The following is a 22,060-nucleotide window of genomic DNA, read 5'->3' as shown; positions in this document are numbered from 1 at the left end:
AGGTTCTGTAGGTTCTCCAGATTCCAGAACACGTCCTGTTCCTGTAGAGGTCCGTGTCCTACTTACTGGAAGCAATCTTGTTCTCCAGCCACGTTCTTCAAGTACTGCTTCAGGGAGGCACAGAATTCTCCCAGGTGTTTCTGGGATACGTTCATTTCGCTTCGGACCAAGAGAAGATACTGAAATAACAGATAAGAGAAGAGATCACAGAGACAAAATGTTATGTCTCACCTTTCTTCTTTCCAAGAAAGATGAAAGAGTCCAAACTCACACAAACACAGGCAGGCAAGCTGACTCGGTCTTTACAGAGTTAATCTTTTATACTGAGCATGTCCTTGGCATTCCAACACACGCTGCCTGCCAAGTCCAAAATGATAGCAAGAAGAATTAATCACTAAAGATTCCAAAGCAGACCACAAGAAACAATCACACCAAAACCTGGAAGAGAAGTAAAACTTCTGTCCAGTACAAAGTTTCCAGAGAAAACACACCCACTTTTATCCCCTGTGGGGTGTGGCTCAATGACTCAGCTCACTCTCTGACTCGTCCACGTCTCCTACGTTGCAGCTCACATTTCTTCCTACGATGCTGCCTAGGATCAAGCCAACATTCGTCCTCTTGACTTCCTGTCAGGGGCTGCTCCGATAGGCCCTCCTGATTAATCTCAGGCTGTTCCTCTTGGTTGTCTGCTGAAACCTGAGGTATTATCAGGGAGGAAGGCATTGCCAGAGAGGAAGGCCCTGGGGAGGAAGGCATTCCCAGTTCCTCCTCCTCATCTTCCGAATCCTCTTCCTCTAACAGCACAGGCTCAGGAATCGGAGCCACAACACAAAGAGAGCAATTAAAATCTGCACCATTCCTTACACCTTTGTCCAGAAAGTTGTTCCGACCCAAACCTTGTTCCAAAATAGAGGTAACAGCAAAACCTTTTAATGATTCTTGATGAATTCCGTTCCTTCACGGTTAAAAGGCTGTTTCAAACTAATTGTCTCTGATAAGAACGAGCCTTGCCAAGGTTGTCCAAGGCTGCCAAGAACACCAGATAAAATTGCCAAGAAATATTTCAAACCAAAAGAGTCTCCAAACACCAACCAAGATACTCCAAAGTCCACAAGGTTTGAGTACAAAAACTTATTTGTGTCCTGCAAAACAACTCTGGCTTCTCAGCTGTTTTTGTCCGTAGAAATCAATTTTGGGGAAGTGGGTGAGATTAAGAGTAAGAGTGTTTGGTCCAAGGTCACAAACGGTGGGGCTGAGGGAGAACTTCAACTCCAGATTGTATCCTGATGTATTCTTGGTGACCACTTGATTATTCTATCATTCCATTCCAAATAGATAGAACAATAGAATGAAAGAGCTGGAAAGGGACCTTAGAGGTCTTCTAGTCCAGCCCCCTGCTCAAGCAGGAGAGCCTATAATATTTCAGATAGGTGACTGTCTAGGGCCTTCTTAAAAACATCCAGTGATGGAGCGTTCACAGTTTCTGGAGGCAATAATATGATATGAATTTCGCCAGAATGCCAAAGATCTTTAGATTTCAGCAAGCCATGTGTCATGACTTTGTCGGAATCTGATTCCTAGGAAAGGTGGAACAGCCAACAGGGAGTGCGAATGTGGCTCCGGTGGCTGTGGAGGAAACTAGGGAAGGGCACAGTCTGGCTGGGCATTCAGAGGAAGACCCAGGGCCACCTCCTCTTCATCCTAGGGCACACAGGAAGGAATGGAGAAGGGAGCAATGTGGGTTACAGGGGAGAAAAGGGTCCTGATTCCCTTCATTAGCTGCAGCTGGGAAAACAGGATTTAAAAAGGGCATTTGCACACAGCACCTTGCTGGAAGCAAATCGTGAATTATAATTGTTAAGTCTTATCTGGGTTCTGGCATCCTCCCAACTGTGTGTGTTTCATTGTCTTTTGACGTCTTCAATCCCTTATCCTGCCCTGTCTTGTTAATTGCTGCAGCTTGTGGTTTGTGTTGGTTTTTATTTATAATTTAGATGTACTTTGGGTTCGGACGGAATTTCTTCCCTTTAGAAACTGTTCTTGGGAGAGATTTTTCTCCAGCCGATGATAACTGGACATTGGGGGCCAAGTTGGAGGAATTAAAGGACTTTACCTACTTTTGTGACTTTGTTGTTTTTGTGCCACGCCCCTTTGGGTCATCACACCATGTGAGATAAAATAGATCAGAGGACAGTTGAAAAGGAGGAGGATTAACCATGGCTCACTGAATTAAATTGATTTTCCATCATCAGGCTTCTGTATAGTGTTCGTCTGACGATGAGGCAGATGAGATTCTGCCAAAATGTTGCTACAACTTTAAAAGCACAAGTACAATGTGGGAAAATACCCGAACAAAGCTGAATACCATACATATAAGTACCCGCAAAAACTTAAGAAAACACACACATATGTATGTATGTATGTATGTATGTATGAAGCAACCATGAATAAAAAGGATGCCCAGCTAGACAAAGAGTGATGATGGAGGGAAAGGTCACAATAAGACCTTTTTCCAAAAAAAAAAAACCCATTCTTTTTTCTTTTACAGAGGTACTAACCTTCCATATATTTTGGAATAAAAAAGATCAGGTGGATTTTTCTCCTTTTAAAAAATCCCAATGTGGGTCATCCTTGACTTACGACCACAACCGAGCCCAACATTTCTGTGGCTAAAGGAAACATTTGCTAAGTGAATTTTGCCCTACTTGTTAAGTGAATCACCACAGTTGTTAAATGTCACACAGTCATTAAATGAACCTGGCTTCCCAATGGACTTTGCTTGTCAGAAGGTCACCAATGGGGATCCCATGATCCGGACACTGTAACCATCATAACTATGAGTCAGTTACCAAAGTGTCTGAATTTTGATCTCGTAACCATGAGGATGCCGCAATGGTCGTTAAGTGTGAAAAATGGCCATGTCACCTTTTTTTCCAGTGATGATGTAAGTTTGACCGGTCATTAAAGGAACTCTTACAAGTTAAAGACTACCTGTACACTGATTGATTGAGTGATTGAGTGATTGAGTGATTGAGCCGAGGAGTGGTTGGAGAGAATGAAAGAAATGGTCAAGCCAAGTTATTTCAAGGCAATGTTTTCCTATTTCAGTTGTGTTTTAATCATAAGCAACTACATTTGTTTAGAAAAGCAATTTCCCCACTGTTAACCTGGCTCATAATCTCCAAGCTGGTCACCAGTAGAAATAAACAGTATTAAAATTGCATCACTTGTTCGTGTATCCAGGGGAGGAGTATTCACATGAATTATCAAATTACCATACGTAGAAAGAGAGAGAGAGAGAGAGAGAGAGACAGAGGGGCCTATATAGTCATATTCTATATATAATCAGAGTTATCTTTCGGCTGGCATCTTTTAGATGCGGTGGACATCTATTCCCATATTCCCCAGCCAGTACTGGTTACCAAAGCATGCTTGAAAGCAACATGTTGGAGAAAGAGTGGAGCAGAGGAATAATCCAGAGAATTGAATGTGAAGTGATTGAATGGTAAGAACTACTCTGATCCCAACATCAAAGGATGTTTCTTAGCACTTGCTTCAAAAACAAAAGAGGACATTACAGAACCCACGCCAATGCAGAAAGGATGGTTTGAGGAAGGTCTGTGGAGATGCTCAGTCATCCAGGTCGTGGTTGTCCCAAAGGTGCTTTTTCAAGAGGCAACCGGACTTGGTTTCTTCTTTGAAGAGGTTTCGCTTCTCATCCAAGAAGCTTCTTCAGCTCTGACTGGATGGTGGGGAATGGAAGGATTTATACTCCTTGCAGACAGCTGGTCATTTGCATTCTTTGATTGAGTTGTTGAGGCCACTTGGAGGTTTTTCTGTGTCCTCAAGGTGACCTGCATAGTGTCAATGGGTGTGGAGCCTGCTTGGAACTGTGACCATCCAAATCCCCTCCCATCTTTGTCATGGCCCGCCAGTGGCCAGTGGGACTGGCAACAGATTCAGACAGTGAGGAGGTTGGGGAGGGGCATGGGCCAGTCCTGGAGTCTGGGAGAGGCTCTGACGAGGGCTCTGCGTCGGAGGCAGAGATGGGGCCAGGACCGTCTGACAGATCAGCTGCCTTTGGAGTCAGACATCAGCGAGGCAGAAGAACAGCTGGAGCCTGTTCCCAGTGTGCGCATGCACAGAGCTGCCAGAAGAAGGGAACAGCTCAGGAGCGAGGACTCCGCTCGGGAATAAAGGCACAGGTGGACGGTGAATGACCCCACCCTAGGGAATAAAGAGACCGAAAGCGTGTTTGCAGGAGACAATTAGTTCAATTCATTAGGGTGAACATCTGTTCCTGACTTCTTGCCAAGTAATTGCTGCCACAGCGTGGCGTTTGGAAGATATCAGCCTGGCAGCTCCTCAAGCCTGATAAAGGTCTGTAGTTGTGAAATCTCCTGAAAGACCGTTGGCTGGGACTTTGCTGGAGAGGAATTCATTTTAACTTAAATAAAAGGGGTTTTATCGGGACGAGGAGTTGGCTTTGTGCTTTTGGGAAGCCCAGGTCAGAACAACCTTCTCCCCCGGAGTTCACAGCAGACTGGCACTAAGCCAGAAGAAGATGGCAGTTCTGAAAAAGCACCTTTGGGATAACCATGACCTGGAGGACTGAGAATCTCCCTAGTGGATATTCTGTGTTCTAAATTTGCCCTTGCCAGCAAACTCCATTCCTTCGACCAGGCTCCAACACAAAGAGCCACCATCTATGTGATGAATATACAGGACATGCAATGAGCTTGCTGACTGGACATCACCAGTAGGCTGATTGACACTGACTAGTTAGATCCTTGAATTATCTTTTATTTTTGTAGACCAAAATAGTTCCAGCCTTTAGATAGCTGTAGGTTTTGCTCTAATTTGAGTGAAAATGGAAAACCAAAATGAATGCACTGGTTGGTTTGGGGCTTTTAATGGCTCAGCTAGAACCTACTCCCAACTATTATTTTCCTTTTGTCAATAAAGTTAATGGTGTATTGATTTCCAAGGAGGAAACTGGTTGTATGACATCCTTATGAGAGTCCACTAACTACTTTATTTTCTTCTTCTGGGTGTGCAGAAATTAAGACTTATTACTCTAGTTATATTTTGCTGGGTGGAACATGATATTAACCCCCAAAGCCATATTGTTTTTATTTTTATCTGCTTCTATTATTCTCTGTCAGGTATTTTTTTCCCCTTGTCTTCAGCAGAGTCCTCTTTTTTAATTAAAGCTTTAGAGTTCTTGGCTTTTTTAAAAATAAAGTTTTATTTGGGTTTTCACACATACAAAATACAAATAAAACATCTTTTTTGAAAATAGCACGGTCCCGGGTTGCACTTCTTTATACAGACACAAAACTCAATTTCATGCTCCTTTTTGTGTTTTATTCCATATCGTATACTATTCTACATTTTCTATACAGTTTTTCCCCTCTTTTAATTTTCTCAATTTTATTTTGATTATCTCATCTCAATTCAAATCATTATATTTTTGTCTGTTCTGTTTCAATTTCATATTATCTTTTCTCATTAAACAAATTTTCTCCTGTAGTTACTAACTGGAGCATGACACCTTTATATCCTTTAATTATATCCATTCAACTCTTATTTAAACTTCAATTTATACCTTAAGGTTATGACCTTCAATATAATACATAATACATAACTTCCAATCGAATTCTGCTTGGTACATTCTTATAATACACACTATATTCTTTTATAAAAAAAGGATTATAAATATATGTAATTATAAACCCTCATTCCATTCCAATTCAGTTCTATCATTAATAATCATTAAAATCTTAACATCTTTAACATTTCTTTACAATTAAATATCATACTTCATTAAAGACACGTATAATTTCCATAATTTATTTTTCCCTTATTTCTCTTCACACATGTTTTGTAAATAATTAAATATTCATTTTGTTACATTTATTTATTGACAAGCATTCCACTGAATTACGATAGCTATTTTATCAAACATTTTAATCATACATTGTTTCATATTTTCTAAAATTATTTCTATTTCTAATACAACAATACTATCTTAAGTACCTTTGCAGAATCCCTTTTTCCATTAAATTTTCACCCATTATCTCTAAATAGATCCTGTTTCTCTATATTTTGTTTCTGTCTCTTCTCCCTCCCCTTTTTACCCCCTTGTCTCTCTACTTCTAATTCTCTCTTTTGCATTTCCCTCTTCTGTTGCTTTCTGATTTTATGCTTATTTTTTGCTCTATTCTTTTTTTGGGTTGTTTTTCCCAATCTTAAACTTTCCATTCTCTTTCCCCCCTTTCCTTTTTTCCCCCTCACCTAAGATTACTTGTTCATTAAAGATGGCTTCTTCTTTGTCATGATCTTCTTGTTCTGCAGGCATTTCTTGTTGTTTCTCACAGTTCCAAATCTCCATTTCTAAAAACTGAAATACGAAGCCAAAAGAACCTCTCCCTTCTTGTGCATCTTCTTTGTAATTTTTAAGTTCCATTTTCAGTTCTTCTAAAAGTGGAGCCATTTTAAACAGTTTTAAACAACCACCTGATTGATTTTAGTCATTCAAATACAATAACCAAAAATCCAGAGATCATCAAGTAATCCAAATAGTCCCAAACTGTTTCTTATTATTTCTTTTCCCACTTTCTCTTCCTGGGGTTTTTGTTGTGATGTTTCAGTTAAAATGTATCTTTTGGAAGTCTTGTTGAGATTTTGCTGTAAGTTCTTTTTAATTCTAGGCAGTCTCCTCCCTTCCAGATCCTGCCCTTTTATTCTTTTTCTCTCCTTTCCTGTTTTCAAAAGCTTTTGATTATCCATAAATCTTTATTATCCCTTTGACTTTTTATTTTCAGCATTAAATGCCTATTAATGTCAAAGTGGATTTTTCCCCCCAATTTCTTGCTTAAGTCTCTTAGCTGTCAGTATAGGAAAAGGAGGAAAAAAAACCAAATCTTTTCTCTTTTCTCTCTCCTTCGCAGCTTAAAAATCTTCTTAGGGAACAATGTTATTGTTTTTTTTTTAATAGTTTCAATTCCAGGGTACCGTATTTGTTGCTTTTGCTGTTTGACCCGGTCAACCAAAACTTTCTCTTCTTATCTTCCTCCTGCACATTCTTTTCCAGTCAAGTTCTTCTTTGTGGTGGCCATTTCTGACCACCGCTACAACCGCCTTTGGGAAAGGGAGTAATGGCCAGCTGGGGAGGAGAGATGTGGCTCTCCTCAACCCTGCAGGCAGTCTCCCCTCTCTTCATGGGGTGGTTTAGCTCCGAAACCAGCTGGCTCGGGGCCCTCCAGCAGCGAGCACGGATCGAAGCCTCACAGAGACGCGGTTTTGGTCTATCGCCGAAGAAGCTCAAACCGGAAGTCCCCAGTGTTCTTGGCTTTTTAAAGTCCTCTCCATTGATTTGTTTACCCTTCTCTTGGGATGGCTCTGTGTGCCGTTCAAAGTTACAATGGTTCTGAGAAAAGTGAATTATAACCGTTTTTCCACACTTATGACCACTGTAGCATCCCCATGGTGACCTGATTTACACCTGGATGTATGACATCTTAATGTGATTCATTTAATTCATATTGCGGCATATTCAGTGATCCCATTTTGCGACCTTCTAAGAAGCAAAGTCAATGGGCAAACCAGATTCCTTTAACCATCGTGTGACTAACTTAATCACTGAAGTGATTCACTTAATAACTATGACCCCAAAAAATCATAAAATGGGGCAAAAGTCACTTAAGAAAGGTATCACTGAGCAACATAATTTTGGGGCTCAGTTGTGGCCATAAGTTGAGGATTATACCCAGGGATGCGATTCTACCTGGTTGGACCGATTCTATAGAACCGGTTGTTATGGTTCTGTGCAGTTCGGAGAACCGGCAAATCGCACCACTGGCTGGCCCTGCCCCTCCCTGCCCCACCCACTCCTTACCTGGCATGCGCGCCATCCAACTTGCCTGCGTTGTGCCTTCACCTAATTTTTGGTAAGTTGCTATTTTTCCTTTGTTTTTTTCCTGACCATCAGTTGTTCCTACTATCAGCTGTGATGGGATATTTAGATTAGCTAGAAAGCAGGAAATTGTTGGATTTCTTGCTTTCTAGCTAATCTAAAAGCAGAGCTGAACCTTCCATAGGACTGAAGCTTCTATTTTTCAGTGCAGACTCAGGTAGCAGATTGCAGAAAGGTAGATCTCTGAGTGAATCTGTGATTCTGCGTGCAACTCAATCTGCCTGCCTGCTCTGCCTGGTTTTGGGTAAAAGTTGCTCTTTTTTAAAAATAAAAAATTCAATATTTACATAAATATTTACATACAAGCCACACCCAGTCAGTCATTTGACCACCAAGCCACACCCAGTCAGTCACATGACCACCAAGCCATACCCACAAATTAGGCCACGCCTACAGAACCGGTTGTTAAGAAATTTGAATCCCACCCCTGATTATACCTGTACCATGTATTCTTACTTAAACCATCAATTTGGCTTGTGAGCTGGGTTACTATTATGGGATAGGTGCCAAGTTCAACTGGAGCTGTGTATATATATATATACACATATACATATACATATACATATACATATATACATTATTCTGACAATGTAATGACTGCTTTATTCATGGAATCTAGGATGCATATTCTATCCTGTGTGTTTTTCCGACTCTTTTTTTTAAAACCAGATTCTTTAGGAAAATCAAGGTTTCTATTCATTCTGGAGTACAATGTGTTCCTAAGTTCTTCTATTATTAGTTTTACTTGTGAGTCCCTGCTAATGGAAAAAGCATAAATATGCAAAGAAAACCAATGTGGCAGAAATAATTTTAGAAAGTATTAGGCTATGAAGTTCAGGACCGAAGGAGCATTGACCCTGTCCTCAGGCAAAAAACCCAAAACATAATTCTAAAACTCCTATGAATTTTTTTAGAAACCCTAAAATGGAAAATAATATCAGCACTCAGAAGTATTCAACGTTTTAAGCATGGGAACCCACAGATCACTTGACTTTTAATTGAGTCATCAATTAGTTAATATTTATTTGCTGCATTGTACTACACCAAACCCAGGGGGATTCACAGTTTACAAAAACTGTACATTCCATGAAAAAAACAAACCCCAAACAAACTCACTTCTGACCGGCATTTATAGCGGCAACATGGAATGGTGCGTTGGGCTAGAGGTGGAGCTCTTGCCTCACAATCAGGCGGTTGTGAGTTCGATCCTAGGTTAGAGGCAGATATTTTTTTTTCTGGGCACAATGAGAATCTAACTGTTGTATAAAATTCCTCATTGGCGACAGGAAAGGCATCTGGCCAGTAAACACTCAGCTCCGTTCAGTTGCCCAGAGCCCACCCCACAAGGGATTATGGGGTCATTAAAAGGAGATGATGATTTGTAGCAGCAACAAAGAAGACCCTTGTTATCGCGAAGACCTATTTTGATATCTCCTAGTGTTTCACAACCTTAGGAACTTTAAGATGTGTACATTTCAGCTCCCAGAATTCCCCTGCTAGTAAGCTAGGCTGGCTGGGGAATTCTGGGAGTGGAAGTCCACCCATCTTAAAGTCCCCGAGGTTCAGAAACACTGGTCTAGAGGTTCGGAGCTCATTCCGAGCTAGCCTGCTTGATTTTTTCCCCCCTTCTCTTGTTTACTGAATAAAGGAGAAGCGGTGGGAATCTTCACGTAGCTTCAAAGCTTTTCTTACTCTGAATTCCCACCTTCCCACCTTCGAGTCCTGGTCAAAGTCAAGCCTTGCAGTCTCCTGACCATAACAGGGCCATGAAGTCATGGTGACAGGGTTGATAAAAACTGTATGGTAGTTGGGAGCTTCCACGTGGAAACTAGCACTGAGTACTGTGGGAAAAATTGACTGCCCACCGAGTATCTCTGCTGTCATTATTAAGGAGCTCCTGGCAGCTTATAAGAGTGTCATTTTGCTTGGTACGTATGCCTTTTATGTAACTGTAAGCTTTTAACTCTGTTTGCTTGAGTTAACAATAAAGACAAATAGCTGTCTTAGTCTCTTCTTAAAAACCTCCAGTGATGGAGCATTCTGTGAGCAACCCATTCTACTGGTTGTCCCAGATAAGAACAAGCCTTGCTAAGGTTGTGCAAGGTGGCCAAGAACACCAGATTAAACTGCAAGGAAATATTCCAAACAAAAAGTCTTCAAACAAACTAAGATATTCCGAACGTCCATAAGGCTTGAAGCGCAAGAACTTCTTTGCTTCCTGCAAAGAACTGCAGTTTCTCAGCTGGCTTTTATCCCTTAAGGGAGGGGCCATTACTTTGCAGCCTTACTCCCGAGTCACCTGTGCTGCTGCAGCTGCTCTTCCCTTCGAGCAGCCCTGCACGCACGCTTTACACTTGGCACAGGCTCCTCGGGAACCTCTTCCGCACTGCTGCCAACCTCCACAAGCTCCAAAGACAGCACTCCACTCCCTGATGGTCCTGGCCCCATCCTTACATCACACGCAGGCTCCTCATCTGAATCCTTGCTCTCCAAGGCCTCAGCCGTTCACACCTGCTGCCAGTGAACCACAACACCAACTGCTGGGCAGCGGATCACTACCCTGACCCAACAGCATCTAGTAATCAACAACCTTGATTTTCATGCATGAAAAGCTCAGTGCTGATCGTCTTTTGAAAAGAAAGGGGCACCCACAGACCAGGGGAACAACTTGCCACCAGAAGTTGTGGTTGCTCCATCCCTGGAGGGTTTTTAAGAGAGACTGGACAGTCACTTTTCCGGAATGGTATAGGGTCACCTGCTTGAGCAGGGGGCTGGACTAGATGACCTCCAAGGTCCCTTCCAGCTTCTATTCTGATTCTGTCTAGAAAAGGGCGCTCCAGAATAGCAGCATATTGTTCCTCCAACCCAGTATCCCCATTTGGAGGGAAAAAAAAAACGACACTTACCGCACATGCTGTATTTTCACTGTCTGAAAGCCGTTGTTGCAGGTCAAACCAAAGGGTCTGTTGAGGGGGAAAAAAAATCTCTCTGTAAAAATGAAATACCACTCAGGCATCATCACAAAATCTCCAGAACCATAAAGCCTACAAACATGAAATTGGGCACGTATGTTCCTCTTGGCTTCTAGGGGCTCGCAAAGAAAGGATTTTTCGAAATGACCATCAGAACATTTAGAGTATTTCCTATATTATTATTAACACGCTCTGATGCTAAGGAGTTCTACTCCCCCTCCCCACCTGAAAAGAAATCTGTTCCAAATGCAAAAAACAAACAGAGGAGAGGAGTTTCAGTTCCAGTTTTAGTTTCACAGCACCAAGCAACTTTAGTATAGCACAGTTGAGCTAAGCCACACCCAGTTTCCTTGATGTCTCCTTGCTCACACAGCAAATACTGCTTCAGTCTCCAAACAGCCCTCAACTCTCTCACACACTGACAAGACGCTAGCCAGATGAATACCGATGGATGCTGGTAGGCAGAGGCAGATTTTCCCCCCTTATTTTCCTCCCCAAAAACTAAGCCCGACCACAGAGTTTTGTAGCAAAGCACGGGTATCAAGCTAGTTTCTTTCTCTCTCTCTCTCTCTCTCTCTCTCTCTCTCTCTCTCTCTCTCTCTCTCTCTCTCCCTCCCTCCCTCCCTCCCTCCCTCTCTGTGTATGTGTGTGTGTGTAATATTTTCATGGAACTAAAACCTGGCAGGCGAGGGCAGAAAGAAAGCAGCTGGCTGGTAACTTCTGCCATGAAAACCCGAGGTGTAAATTAGGGATGAAGGGCTTTGGATCTAATCTACGCGATTGGCAGCAGACCAGGAAGGAATGTCTCTCTAATCTGCCAAATACTAAAACCGTGCAGCCTCCTTGGCTGAACTTCTGATGGAAAAGAAAGCTTCAGAGAGCTCTTTTTCCCTTGGGAAAACGCAACCATCTGCAACAAGGAGCTAGGCACTACAAAACTCTGGTAACTTTGTACAATTTTAGGTGGAGATATTTTCCCCGGGGAAAAAAAAACTAGTCACACACCTGCTGTGATGGAAATCAGGAGGGAAAAAGGATCAGTATGGAAGTTCATAGCCCTAATGCACTGCTAGAAAGAGAGAGACCAATGCAGATAATAAACCTCTGCCTCAATAGGAGATAATATTTGTAGATCAGGGGTGAAGTGAAGGGTTCTTGGTGCATGCTGAGCTTGGTGGTTTTCACACAGACATTTGGTTACCAAACTAGGTAACATCATCAGTGTTGTTATTATTGCACTGATGATGTTACCTGAATGGGTAATGAAATATTTGCAAGAAAACAACCAAGCTCAGGACCCCACAAAACTCTGACTTAAACACCTATTCAGGCAGGTGCTTTTGGATCTTGGAAGGATAGTTGCATATATATTTGATTCCACACAGTTGTGAAAAAAAATAAGCGTTGCCCGTGTCTTGTTAAAGTAGCTATGCCATTTCCAGGATTATGTCGTTGCCTTGGCATACCCCAAAGTACCTTTTCAGACTCAAATTTGACACTTTACATTCCATAATGTTTCATAAAATAATTAACTTTGAGAACGGTGTGCAACAAAATTTCATTTTAATGTATGTCTTATTAGCGTACGTTCAAAGTGACAATAAAGTCTACATCTGACAGAACATACAGTATGTTGTATTTCTGCTTATGGTGTGTTTGGTGGTCTCTGAGCTTCTTGCAGACATTTCATCACCCAACTAGGTAATATCATCAGTACTAAAAGGGAGAGGGGTTTGGTCTCTGTTCATATAGAAGGAATCAAGGAACCACTAAGAACACTAAGAACACTCCCACTGACACTGATAGCGCAAGCAGTTAAACAAAGAGCAAAACCCTATTCCCTTCTAGCACTGATGATGTTCCCTAGTTGGGTAATGAAATGTCTGCAAGAAAACCACCAAGCTCAGAGTGCACCAAGGACCAAGTTCAATCCTGGACAACAAATACAGTATTCTCTTCTACTTTCTGCTTGGTTAGTCTCTCTGATATATATGTAAAAACACATAGCCATGCATACATTTTATGTGAGATTTTTCCACCTGGAAACTTCTATGTTTGGGCTACCATGCCTCAAATAACCTCTTCCCCTTCCTGATATGAACCTCATAAAGGTGACTTTGTAAGTGGACAATTAATTAGAAAAACCCTAAAAAGATTCTTCGTTCTTTTCAAGACTTTCAAGACGGATACGTCTTAGTTATCTGTGAGGATATGTGTCAGAAATATGAAGCTTTTGATCCTTTACGGATTGTGTATGGTTGATTGATTATGTCCCATGGGCAGAGGGGTTGGACTAGAAGACATCTAAGTTCCCTACCAACCCTATTATTCTATGATCTAAATGGTTATTGACTTTTAGCAACCACATAGATCCATTTTCTCCATGATAATTTCTCCCTAACCTGGTCTTTTTAGGTCTTCCAAAGTGCTCTCATTGCGACGGTCCATCCACCTTGATGCTGACTGCCCTATTCTTCTTTCTCCTTCCACCAATGTTATAGACTCTTGTGTTGACAAACTGATGGTGTATGTGCTTTCATGTCACTGTCAATTCTTAGCCACGACAAGGATAGATTTTTCTCCATGTAGATCTGTTACCAAGGTTGTCAGAATAATAGAATAATGGAGTTGGAGGGGATTTTGAGCAGTGGTGGGATTCAATTTTTTTTACTACTCATTCTGTGAGCATGGCTTGGTGGGCGTGGCAGAGGAAGGATATTGCAAAATCCCCATTCCCTTCCCACCCCACTGATCTGCTTTCCAGCTCCGTTCTCCTATGTAGGGCAATCAAAGAAGATCCAGCCGATCAGCTAGGACTTGATGGGAGGCAGAGAAGAGATGGCCAGTCAGAGGTGATATTGGCCGGTTCTCCAAACTACTCAAAATTTCCACTCCCGGTTCTCCAGAACTGGTTAGAACTGGCTGAATGCCACCTCTGGTTCTCACTGTCAGGAAATTCCTCCTTAGCACTAAGTTGGATCTCTCTTTGATCAGTTTCCATCTTTTGATTCTTGTTCTGCCCTCAGGTGCTTTGGAAACCAGGTTCCTTCACGTCTTCCCATGGTGCACCCATCACTGCTACAACCGAGGCCACCAGCCTTGGCCAAGATTGTGGTCTTTTTGCCAACCTGTCACAAATGGGGAGGTGCGACTCCCTTTTAATTTTTTTGACTCCTTCCCATAGACACCCTTGGTTATCAAAATGCTTCAAAAGGTCACATTATACGGACCTTCGAGACGATCAAGTTCTTTCTAACCCTCTGGTTCTACTCATCCGATTTCTACTCTTTTTCTACTCCTGCCAGGAAGGGCTATTTTTCCTCCAACAGGGGGCAAAGCTTTCCAGAAGCATTTATTCCAAAAACAATTCTTCGAAATGTAAAGTTCAAACCCCACAAATGTTAACTGATTTTTGTACTTTTTTTCCCCGTTTTTTAAAAAAAGAACCATCCTCCGTTACCTTGACAACTACTTTCCCAAAATAAATTAAGCGTAAATCATTGCTTTATGGAGGTTACCCTTTCCCTCGAGTTGTTATGACAACATCAAAGGAAGAAATGTAAGATTTCAGCAACTGATTTTTCCCAGAGGGGCTACTCAGATTTAAAGGGTCTCGACGTGCACACAGACTCAACACAGGAAGAGGGAGAAGATAAAAAGTGTAGGAGATGCCCAGGATGAGCCGGAGGGAGGGGTCAAATGTGTCACCAGCCTCAAGTCCCTTCAGGCCCACCAGAGACCTAATGTCATGCCCCTGTTGGAATCTGATTCTGAGGGGGAGGCCGAGCACCTGGCAGGGAGTGGGAGTGTGGCTCTGGTGGCTGTGGAAGAAACTGGGGAAGGGCAAAGTCCAGCTGGGCAGAGCAGGAGACAGGTAGAGCAAGGCAGAGGGAATTCAGAGGAAGACCCAGGCCCACCCCCTCTTCATCCTAGGGCACACAGGAGGAACGGAGAAGGGAGCAACATGAGTTGCATGGCTTGTGGGGGAGGAAAGGGCCCTGATTCCCTTCATTGGCTGCAGCTGGGAAAACTATTTAAAAAGACAAACTACGCACAGTAAAGTTGCTGGAAGCAAAGTATTCATTATCTTTGTTTGTCACGTCTTATCTAGGTTCTGGCATCCTCCTAATTGCGTGTGTTTTGTTATCCTTTGAAGTCTGCAATTCCTTATCCTGCCCTGTGTCGCTAATTGCTGCAGCGTGGTTTGTGATGGTTTTTATTTATAATTTATATGTACTTTGGGCTTGGACTGAATTTCTTCCCTTTAAAGACTGTTCTTGGGAGATTTTTTTCTCCAGCCGAAGGTAACTGGACATTGGGGGCCAAGTTGGCGATACTAAAGGGACTTTACCTACTTTTGTGATCTTGTTACTTTTGTGCCACACCCCTTTGGGTCATCACACCTAAGTCCAGCCCTCTTTGAATTACTTTGGCTCTTATCTACGGCCAATTTACAGACAGATAACAGATGATCAGCGTTGGATTATCTATTATCTTTCTGTAAATTGGCTTTAGATATGTGCTTTGGCCATTAGTAGTTTAGATCCTTGTAGAGAGCTCAAGCTTGCAATAAACCTTTATATCCATTTTAAACTGCGTGGATTTCCTGATTTTCCTGCGCTTGACAGAAAATAGTTCTCCCCTTTCTTTTATTCCCATTTCCCTCTAAGACAGGGGTGTCAAACTCAAGGCCTGTGCTTAAATCTGGCCCACAGGGTCGGCCTGCGGTGCCTTTACAAAATGGGGCATTGGGGGAGCATGCACAGCCTGTTTTCGGCCTCCATGGTGCTGTAAGAGGTGTCGGTCCTGTCTCCCCACCTGCTCCCCCCTGACCAGCCTGTGGAGGAGAACTACACAGAGGTAGCATTCAGCCAGTTCTGGCCAGTTCTGGAGAACCGGTAGAGGACATTTTGAGTAGTTGGGAGAACCGGCTAATCCCACCTCTGACCCGCCAACCCCATCTATTCTCTGCCTCCCATCGAGTCCCAGCTGATCGGCTGGGTCTCCTTTGGTTGCCCTGCCCAGGAGAACAGAGCTGGAAAGCAGGTTTGTGGGGTGGGGAGAGAATGGGGATTTTGCAGTAACCTTCCCCTGCCACGCCCACCAAGCCACGCCCACAGAACCGGTAATAAAAAAATTTCAATAACACCACTGGAACTACAATGCTGATCTGACTCTCGAAGAAATCCAGTTTGACACCCCTGTTCTAAGACAACTCAAGTAACTGCAATTCCAAACTTATGAACATAGAATAATAGGGTTGGAAGGGGCCTTGGAGGTCTTCTAGTCCAACCCCCTGCTGGAGCAGGAGACCCCATACCATTCTGGACAAATGGCTGTTCGGTCTCTTCTTAAAAGCCTCCAGTGATAGAGCAACCACAACTTCTGGAGACCAGCTGTTCCCCTGGTTAATTGTCCTCACTGTTATGAAGTTTCTCCTCAATTCCAGGTTGCTTCTCTCTTTGATTAGTTTCCAACTATTGTTTCTCGGCCTGCCTTCTGGTGCTTTGGAGAATAATTTGACCCCTTCTTCTTTGTGGCAGCTCCTCAAATACTGGAATACTGCTATCCTGTCCCCCCAGTCCTTTTTTTCCGTGATTAGTTGTCACATCTCCCTGTCACATCTGCCTCCTTTTCCCACAACAACCACCCTGTGAGGTGGTTTGGGCTGAGAGAGACTGGCTGGCCTGAGGTCACCCAGCTTGGCTTTCATGGCTAAAGCAGGACTTGAACTCATCTCTTCCTTTCAAGCCTCGTTGGGCGGGGGGAAGGAATGGGAAATAACGGAAAAGATACATCAGATGCCTTTTGTGCATGCATGGTGGGAGTTACACACATGTAACAAAAGAGACGGAGCTTATGTCGTGTGTTAGGCTCATGCCATTTGGATGGAAGCGCTGGAGTCTGTGACTGCTTCTGCCTGTGGATTTAAAACAGCACTGAAACCTCGGCTTGGACACGTGAGAATCCCCACGGAGCTGTTTTTCCAAACTTGGCAACATTAAGATGTGTGATGTCAACTCCCAGAATTCCCCAGCCAGCAGAACTCCGCTTCTTTTCTACATTAGCACAACAAAGGCATCTTACGCAGATGTGTTTCTCTGCATGGTGCTAAAAGCAGAGGGAATATAGAAAGGGCTTCTTTCAATAACTCTCAAAACTAGCCCCGAGCCATGAAAATTCTCATTATAATTACAGCTGCAACAACAACACACACAAAAAAAAAGCCCTGGGGTGAAAGCAAATTCTCTGCACACGTAACAGATCAAAATGTAATAAAATCCCTTTGGCGACGTTTCAAGGCAAAAGATTCCCTCAGTGGGGAGAAAGACCCTTAAGTGGAAATACCAGGGTCAAGGGACTCTTGGGAAGAACACAGAACAACAGAATAACAGAGTTGGAAGGGACCTTAGAGGTCTTCTAGTCCAACCCCCCTACTCTGGCAGGAAGTCCAAGACCATTTCAGACAACTTCTTCTTCAAATCTTCCCGTGCTTCAAGGAGGCAAGTTGTTCTACTGATGAGTTGTTTGAATTGTCAGGAAATTTCTCCTTAGTTCTAGGTTGCTTCTCTCCTTGATTAGTTTCCACCCATTGCTTCGCAGAATAGGGGGATCCCTTCTTTGTGGCAACCCCCGAGATATTGGGAACACTCTAGCTACAGCAGGGATGTCCAACCTTGTGGGCTTCAACTCCCAGAATCCCCTAAGGCAGCAGAGATTTGTGGGCTTCAACTTTAAGACTTGTGGGCTTCAACTCCCAGAATCCCCTAGCCAGCAGAGATGCCCTGAAATCATAAATATACGCCAGATACCAAGTGCTTAAATTTAGATCACGTGACCATGGGGATATTGTAAAGAGCGAGAACCTTCCATAAGTCACTAAATGAACAGTTGTAAGTCAAGAGGTATTGTACTTGTAAATGCCTCTCTATGGCAGGGGAACTCCCTAATTTCTAAAAGAGGCAAACCACTTCTGAAAAAGCCCAATTTAAATCGGATGAGTTTTTCATTCGCGGCTGCTTCCTAAGTACCAAGGCTAAATTCTAAACTTTACAAAGCCTTAGTAGGCCACACTTAGAATACTGCATCCTGTTTTGATCACCCCAATATAAAAAGATGTTGAGACTCTAGTAAGAAGAGCATCAAAGATGATTAGGGGACTGGAGACTAAAATATATGAAGAACGGTTGCAGGAATTGGGGATATCTAGCCTAGTGAAAAGAAGGACCAGGGGAGACATGATAGCAGTCTTCCAGTATTTGAGGGGCTGCCACAAAGATGAGGAGGTCAATCTATTGTCCAAAGCACCAGAAGGCAAGACGAAAAACAAAGGATGGAAACTAATCAAGGAGAGAAGACATCTTAGAACTAAGGAGAAATTTCCTAATAATGAGTTATTCCAGTAGAATAACTTGTCTTAAGAAGTTGAGGGTGTTCCATCACTGGAGGTTTTCAAGAAGAGCCTGGATAGTCATTTGTCTGAAATGTGACATCTTGAGCCATGCTTGAGCAGGCTGTTGGACTAGATGACCTCCAAAGTTCTTTCCAATTCTATTATTCTATGTTCTACCATTTTTAAACGGAATTGTTCAGCCACATTTATTCTGGAACAATCTCATTGTTTGGATCCATCATAACCCAGTTTTTAGCTTGGGAAGAGGGCTGGATAAGAAATGAAGATAACAAATATCCATGGTGTGAATAATGCAGTGAAATTTTACTTTGTCTCTTCCCTTATTCGAACTTGGCTCATCCTTCTGAAGTAAATGCTGGAAGATTCAAGAACAGTGAAAGGACTGGTTGTTTTTTTTTCTTCTTCTCACTGTTCTTTCAGCCCTGAGCTAAACAGGGTTAAATAATTTTCTCCTACATTAACGCTGAACTTTTCAGAAGGGAAACGAATGGAAGCTTGACAGAAAGTTGTGGCTCAGAGCGCAGCTAAATCATTTGGAAGGAGAATAATAGAAAAGGCTTGGGTTGGCCAAGCCCCCCAAGGGGCACATAAAACTCAGGTACCTCATCCTCCTATTTCACCCAATGGCCTAGAGAATCTCCCCTCCAAAAGCATCGCTTGAATGCTCGGGGTTGAACTCTGGAGTTCTTGATGCTTTCTGAGCTCGGTTTTTTCTTGAGGACGTTTCATTATCAAACTAAGTAACATCATCAGTATCTATAGAAGGGAATATTGGTAGCTCAGGACCAAACTGCGGGGTCCTTGCTGCTCTCCGAGCTTGGGAGTTTTCTTGCAGACGTTTCATTACCAAACTAGGTAACAATATCAGTACTGATAGAAGAGAATATAGGTAGCTCAGAGTTGAACTGTGGGGTCCTTGCTGTTCTCTGGGCTTGGTGGTTTCCTTGGAGATGTTTTATTACCCAACAACATTACTAATGCTGGAAGGGAGTACGGATTGCTCTCATTTCATATACTAGTAGCTTCAGTGGTGGGATTCAAATGTTTTTACTACTGGTTGTGTGGGTGTGGCTTGGTGGGCGTGGCAGGGGAAGGAGGCTGTAAAATCTCCAGTCAGAGGGGGTATTTGCCTGTTCTTGAACTACTCAAAATTTCCACTAGTGGTTCTCCAGAACTGGTCAGAACCTGCTGAATACCACCTCTGAGTGGCTTGCCCTATCAGTGGTGGTAGGAGCGTTATTGGTACTTATTGGGGTATTGATTGTCAGAGTATATTCATGAACTGGAACAGAGCATGGTAACAAGGTCAGCCAATGAATAGGCCTAGCAACGAAGTCACGCAATGAGAACTGTTTGGAAACTGAAACTAGAAGTAGCCTAGGCATAGCTCTCTATTAAGCTCTGCAGCTCTGAAGCTATGTTAAGCTCTGAGTCTGTCTATTGAAAATGAAACTGTTTCTCTCCTCTGTTTGCCTGCTGAACTAAAGTGAAACTGATGTATGTTTCTGAGCTCCCGAGTCGCTGCTGAAGTTACTTGCAACATGTTTTTTGTCTGAGCTTGCTCCATGTTGGAGAGATCTACAACTGGTTTGTAAAATCTACTTATTATGTTTATAAAGACGTTAAATGAAGCATCAGCCACCTGTGTTTATTTTTCTGGCACTGAATTAATGCTGCGAAACTCTCAATATTGATTACTGCTTGTTCCTTGATCTTAATCTTGGTGATAATGTCTGCTTTTCTGGCTGTTGATTGCTGGCAAGAAAGCATTGTGGTCTTTCAGCTTTTTGATTGTTTCTTTTGAAAAATATGTTGAAGTTGTTTGTGTCTGTGTGCCTGTTGATGACTGATTTGTCTGAGTATTGGGCTTCCAAGAATTCTCTTGTGTTGGTAGACTAAGCTCTCCGTTTTCCAGTTTAAATTATGGTGACGTCTGCCTAGGTGCTGCCCAATTGAGGAGTTTTCATCAAGCCTACTGCTAGTCGACAGTGAGAACAATTAATTAGTGGGACCGCTTATCTCTGGAAGTCGTGGGTGCTCTATCACTGGAGGTTTTCAAGAAGAAAACTGGACAGCCATTGGTCTGGAATGAGTAGGGTCTCCTGCCTGAGCAGCAGGTTGGACTAGAAGACCTCCGAGGTCCCTTCCAATCCTATTCTTCTATGTTCTAGTTGTGTGCATGGAAGCGCTCTGCTACTTGTTCTGGCTGCTTGTCCTACATAGGTCATTTTCTCAGACTTTCCTAACCTCAGTGAGGTTTTCCTAACCTGTGAATCTGACCATTTCTTTCTCTTTATCGGGCAAGGCAAGCGGAGGCCAAGGTCTCTTGGGTTTGCAGTGAATGCTCTGTTGCCAACAGATACTGCATGGGGAACAGTCTGTCAAGGGCTTCTTGGTCTTGAAGAATCAATGTTGGGTTGATTCTTACCAAATGGAGAATAACATGCCTTGCTGGCTGGGGAATTGTGGGAGTTGACGTTTGCCCATCTTAAAGTGGCCAAGGTTGAGAAATATTGCTCTAGCATAGATACACTTGGTTGGATTGTTTGTGTTGGATAATGAGCATGTTCTCTCCTTCAAAGCAAACCTTTCGAAGACACCTTCTTAAATTATCCATTGTCTTTGGCAAGAAAATGCTGTTGTTTTTTTTAAAAAAAGAAGGAGGAATACTCACCTTGTTTTCCAGCCTTCCGATCAATTCTGCTAATCTGTTGATTTGTGCTTCCAAGCATTCCTCCTTGGTGTCTGAAGATGCTACAGAGAAAGAAATATAATTGAAGAGGGATGAAATTCACCCTGCTTGTATGAGTTGGGCTAAGCAAAAAATAAAAATGAACTAGAAAAGGTCAAAAGGAGGGTGGGGTATACAAGGGATTTTTTTTGGTGGTAATTAGAACATAGAGCGTAGACTAATAAGGTTGGAAGGGGCCTTGGAGATCTTCTAGTCCAATCCCCTGCTTAAACAGGAGACCCCATATCATTTCGGACATTATTTAGAACCCTTTTGGGGACTTTTCTGGAAACTGTGTACCTAAATCTTGCTCACATCGTCCCACTGAAATGATTACGCTATCTCCCACCATCTAGAAATAAAGGAAATTCTGTAATAACAACATTCTCCAAAAACCATCTTCTGTTTAAGAGCGGTCACAGAGAGCAAGCCAATCTGCTCCCGTCAAAAACCTTCAAAGTTGGAAATACACAGTGTTTGAATGTTGGGCCCATTCACTTGCATGCCCAAATCTTGACTGTACCCCCAAATGATCCTTCACTTTATAAGGTACCGTTTTCTTTGACCCAAAATGGTCCCTATCACTTGACATGGATTATCTTCTCTCTCACTCAGGGGGTCTCCAAACTTAGCAACTTTAAGATTTGTGGACTTCAGCATAGCTGGGCTGGAGAATTCTGGAAGTTGAAGTCCACAAGTCTTAAAGTTGCCAAGTTTGGAGACCTCTGCTCTAACTAATGTATTCAATCTGCAACTCCTTCTTAAGGTCAATGAAGAGAAGATCCCATATAGCTGGTTCCTTTGACCTCATTTCCATACAGTATGACTTGTTCCCTATCTCTGCACAAATGTTCTTCAAAACCCAGAATCCTGCACCCTTTTCGCCTACCTTTCTAGATGGCCCAGCTAAATGTTTTATCCTGAAGTAATCGTTTGTTTTTTTCCTTCTTCCAGAGAATACACAA

The 22,060-nt window shown here is 42.7% G+C and overlaps 1 protein-coding gene across 3 annotated transcripts in view; it reads right to left on the bottom strand.

The window, feature by feature from the left end:
* Positions 1-22,060, bottom strand: part of NECAB2 (N-terminal EF-hand calcium binding protein 2) — a 239,797-nt gene that overhangs the window by 80,530 nt on the left and 137,207 nt on the right. For all 3 annotated transcript variants that reach the window (XR_015744934.1, XM_087940473.1, XM_087940474.1), the window contains 3 exons: positions 21,039-21,118; positions 10,885-10,941; positions 67-179 (listed from right to left, as the gene is read on the bottom strand). Coding sequence is in view for 2 of the 3 variants with exons in the window: in XM_087940473.1 (XP_087796599.1) it covers positions 67-179; positions 10,885-10,941; positions 21,039-21,118 (250 nt within the window). In the remaining variant the exon portion in view is untranslated. The remainder of the gene's footprint in view (positions 1-66; positions 180-10,884; positions 10,942-21,038; positions 21,119-22,060) is intronic.

Source organism: Pseudonaja textilis, chromosome 11 (genome assembly GCF_049901715.1).
Source record: "Pseudonaja textilis isolate UNSWEBS1 chromosome 11, rPseTex1.2, whole genome shotgun sequence".
Lineage (NCBI taxonomy): Eukaryota > Metazoa > Chordata > Lepidosauria > Squamata > Elapidae > Pseudonaja > Pseudonaja textilis.
The sequence above is the reverse complement of the archived record's forward strand: the minus strand, read 5'-3'. Positions and strand labels throughout refer to the sequence as shown.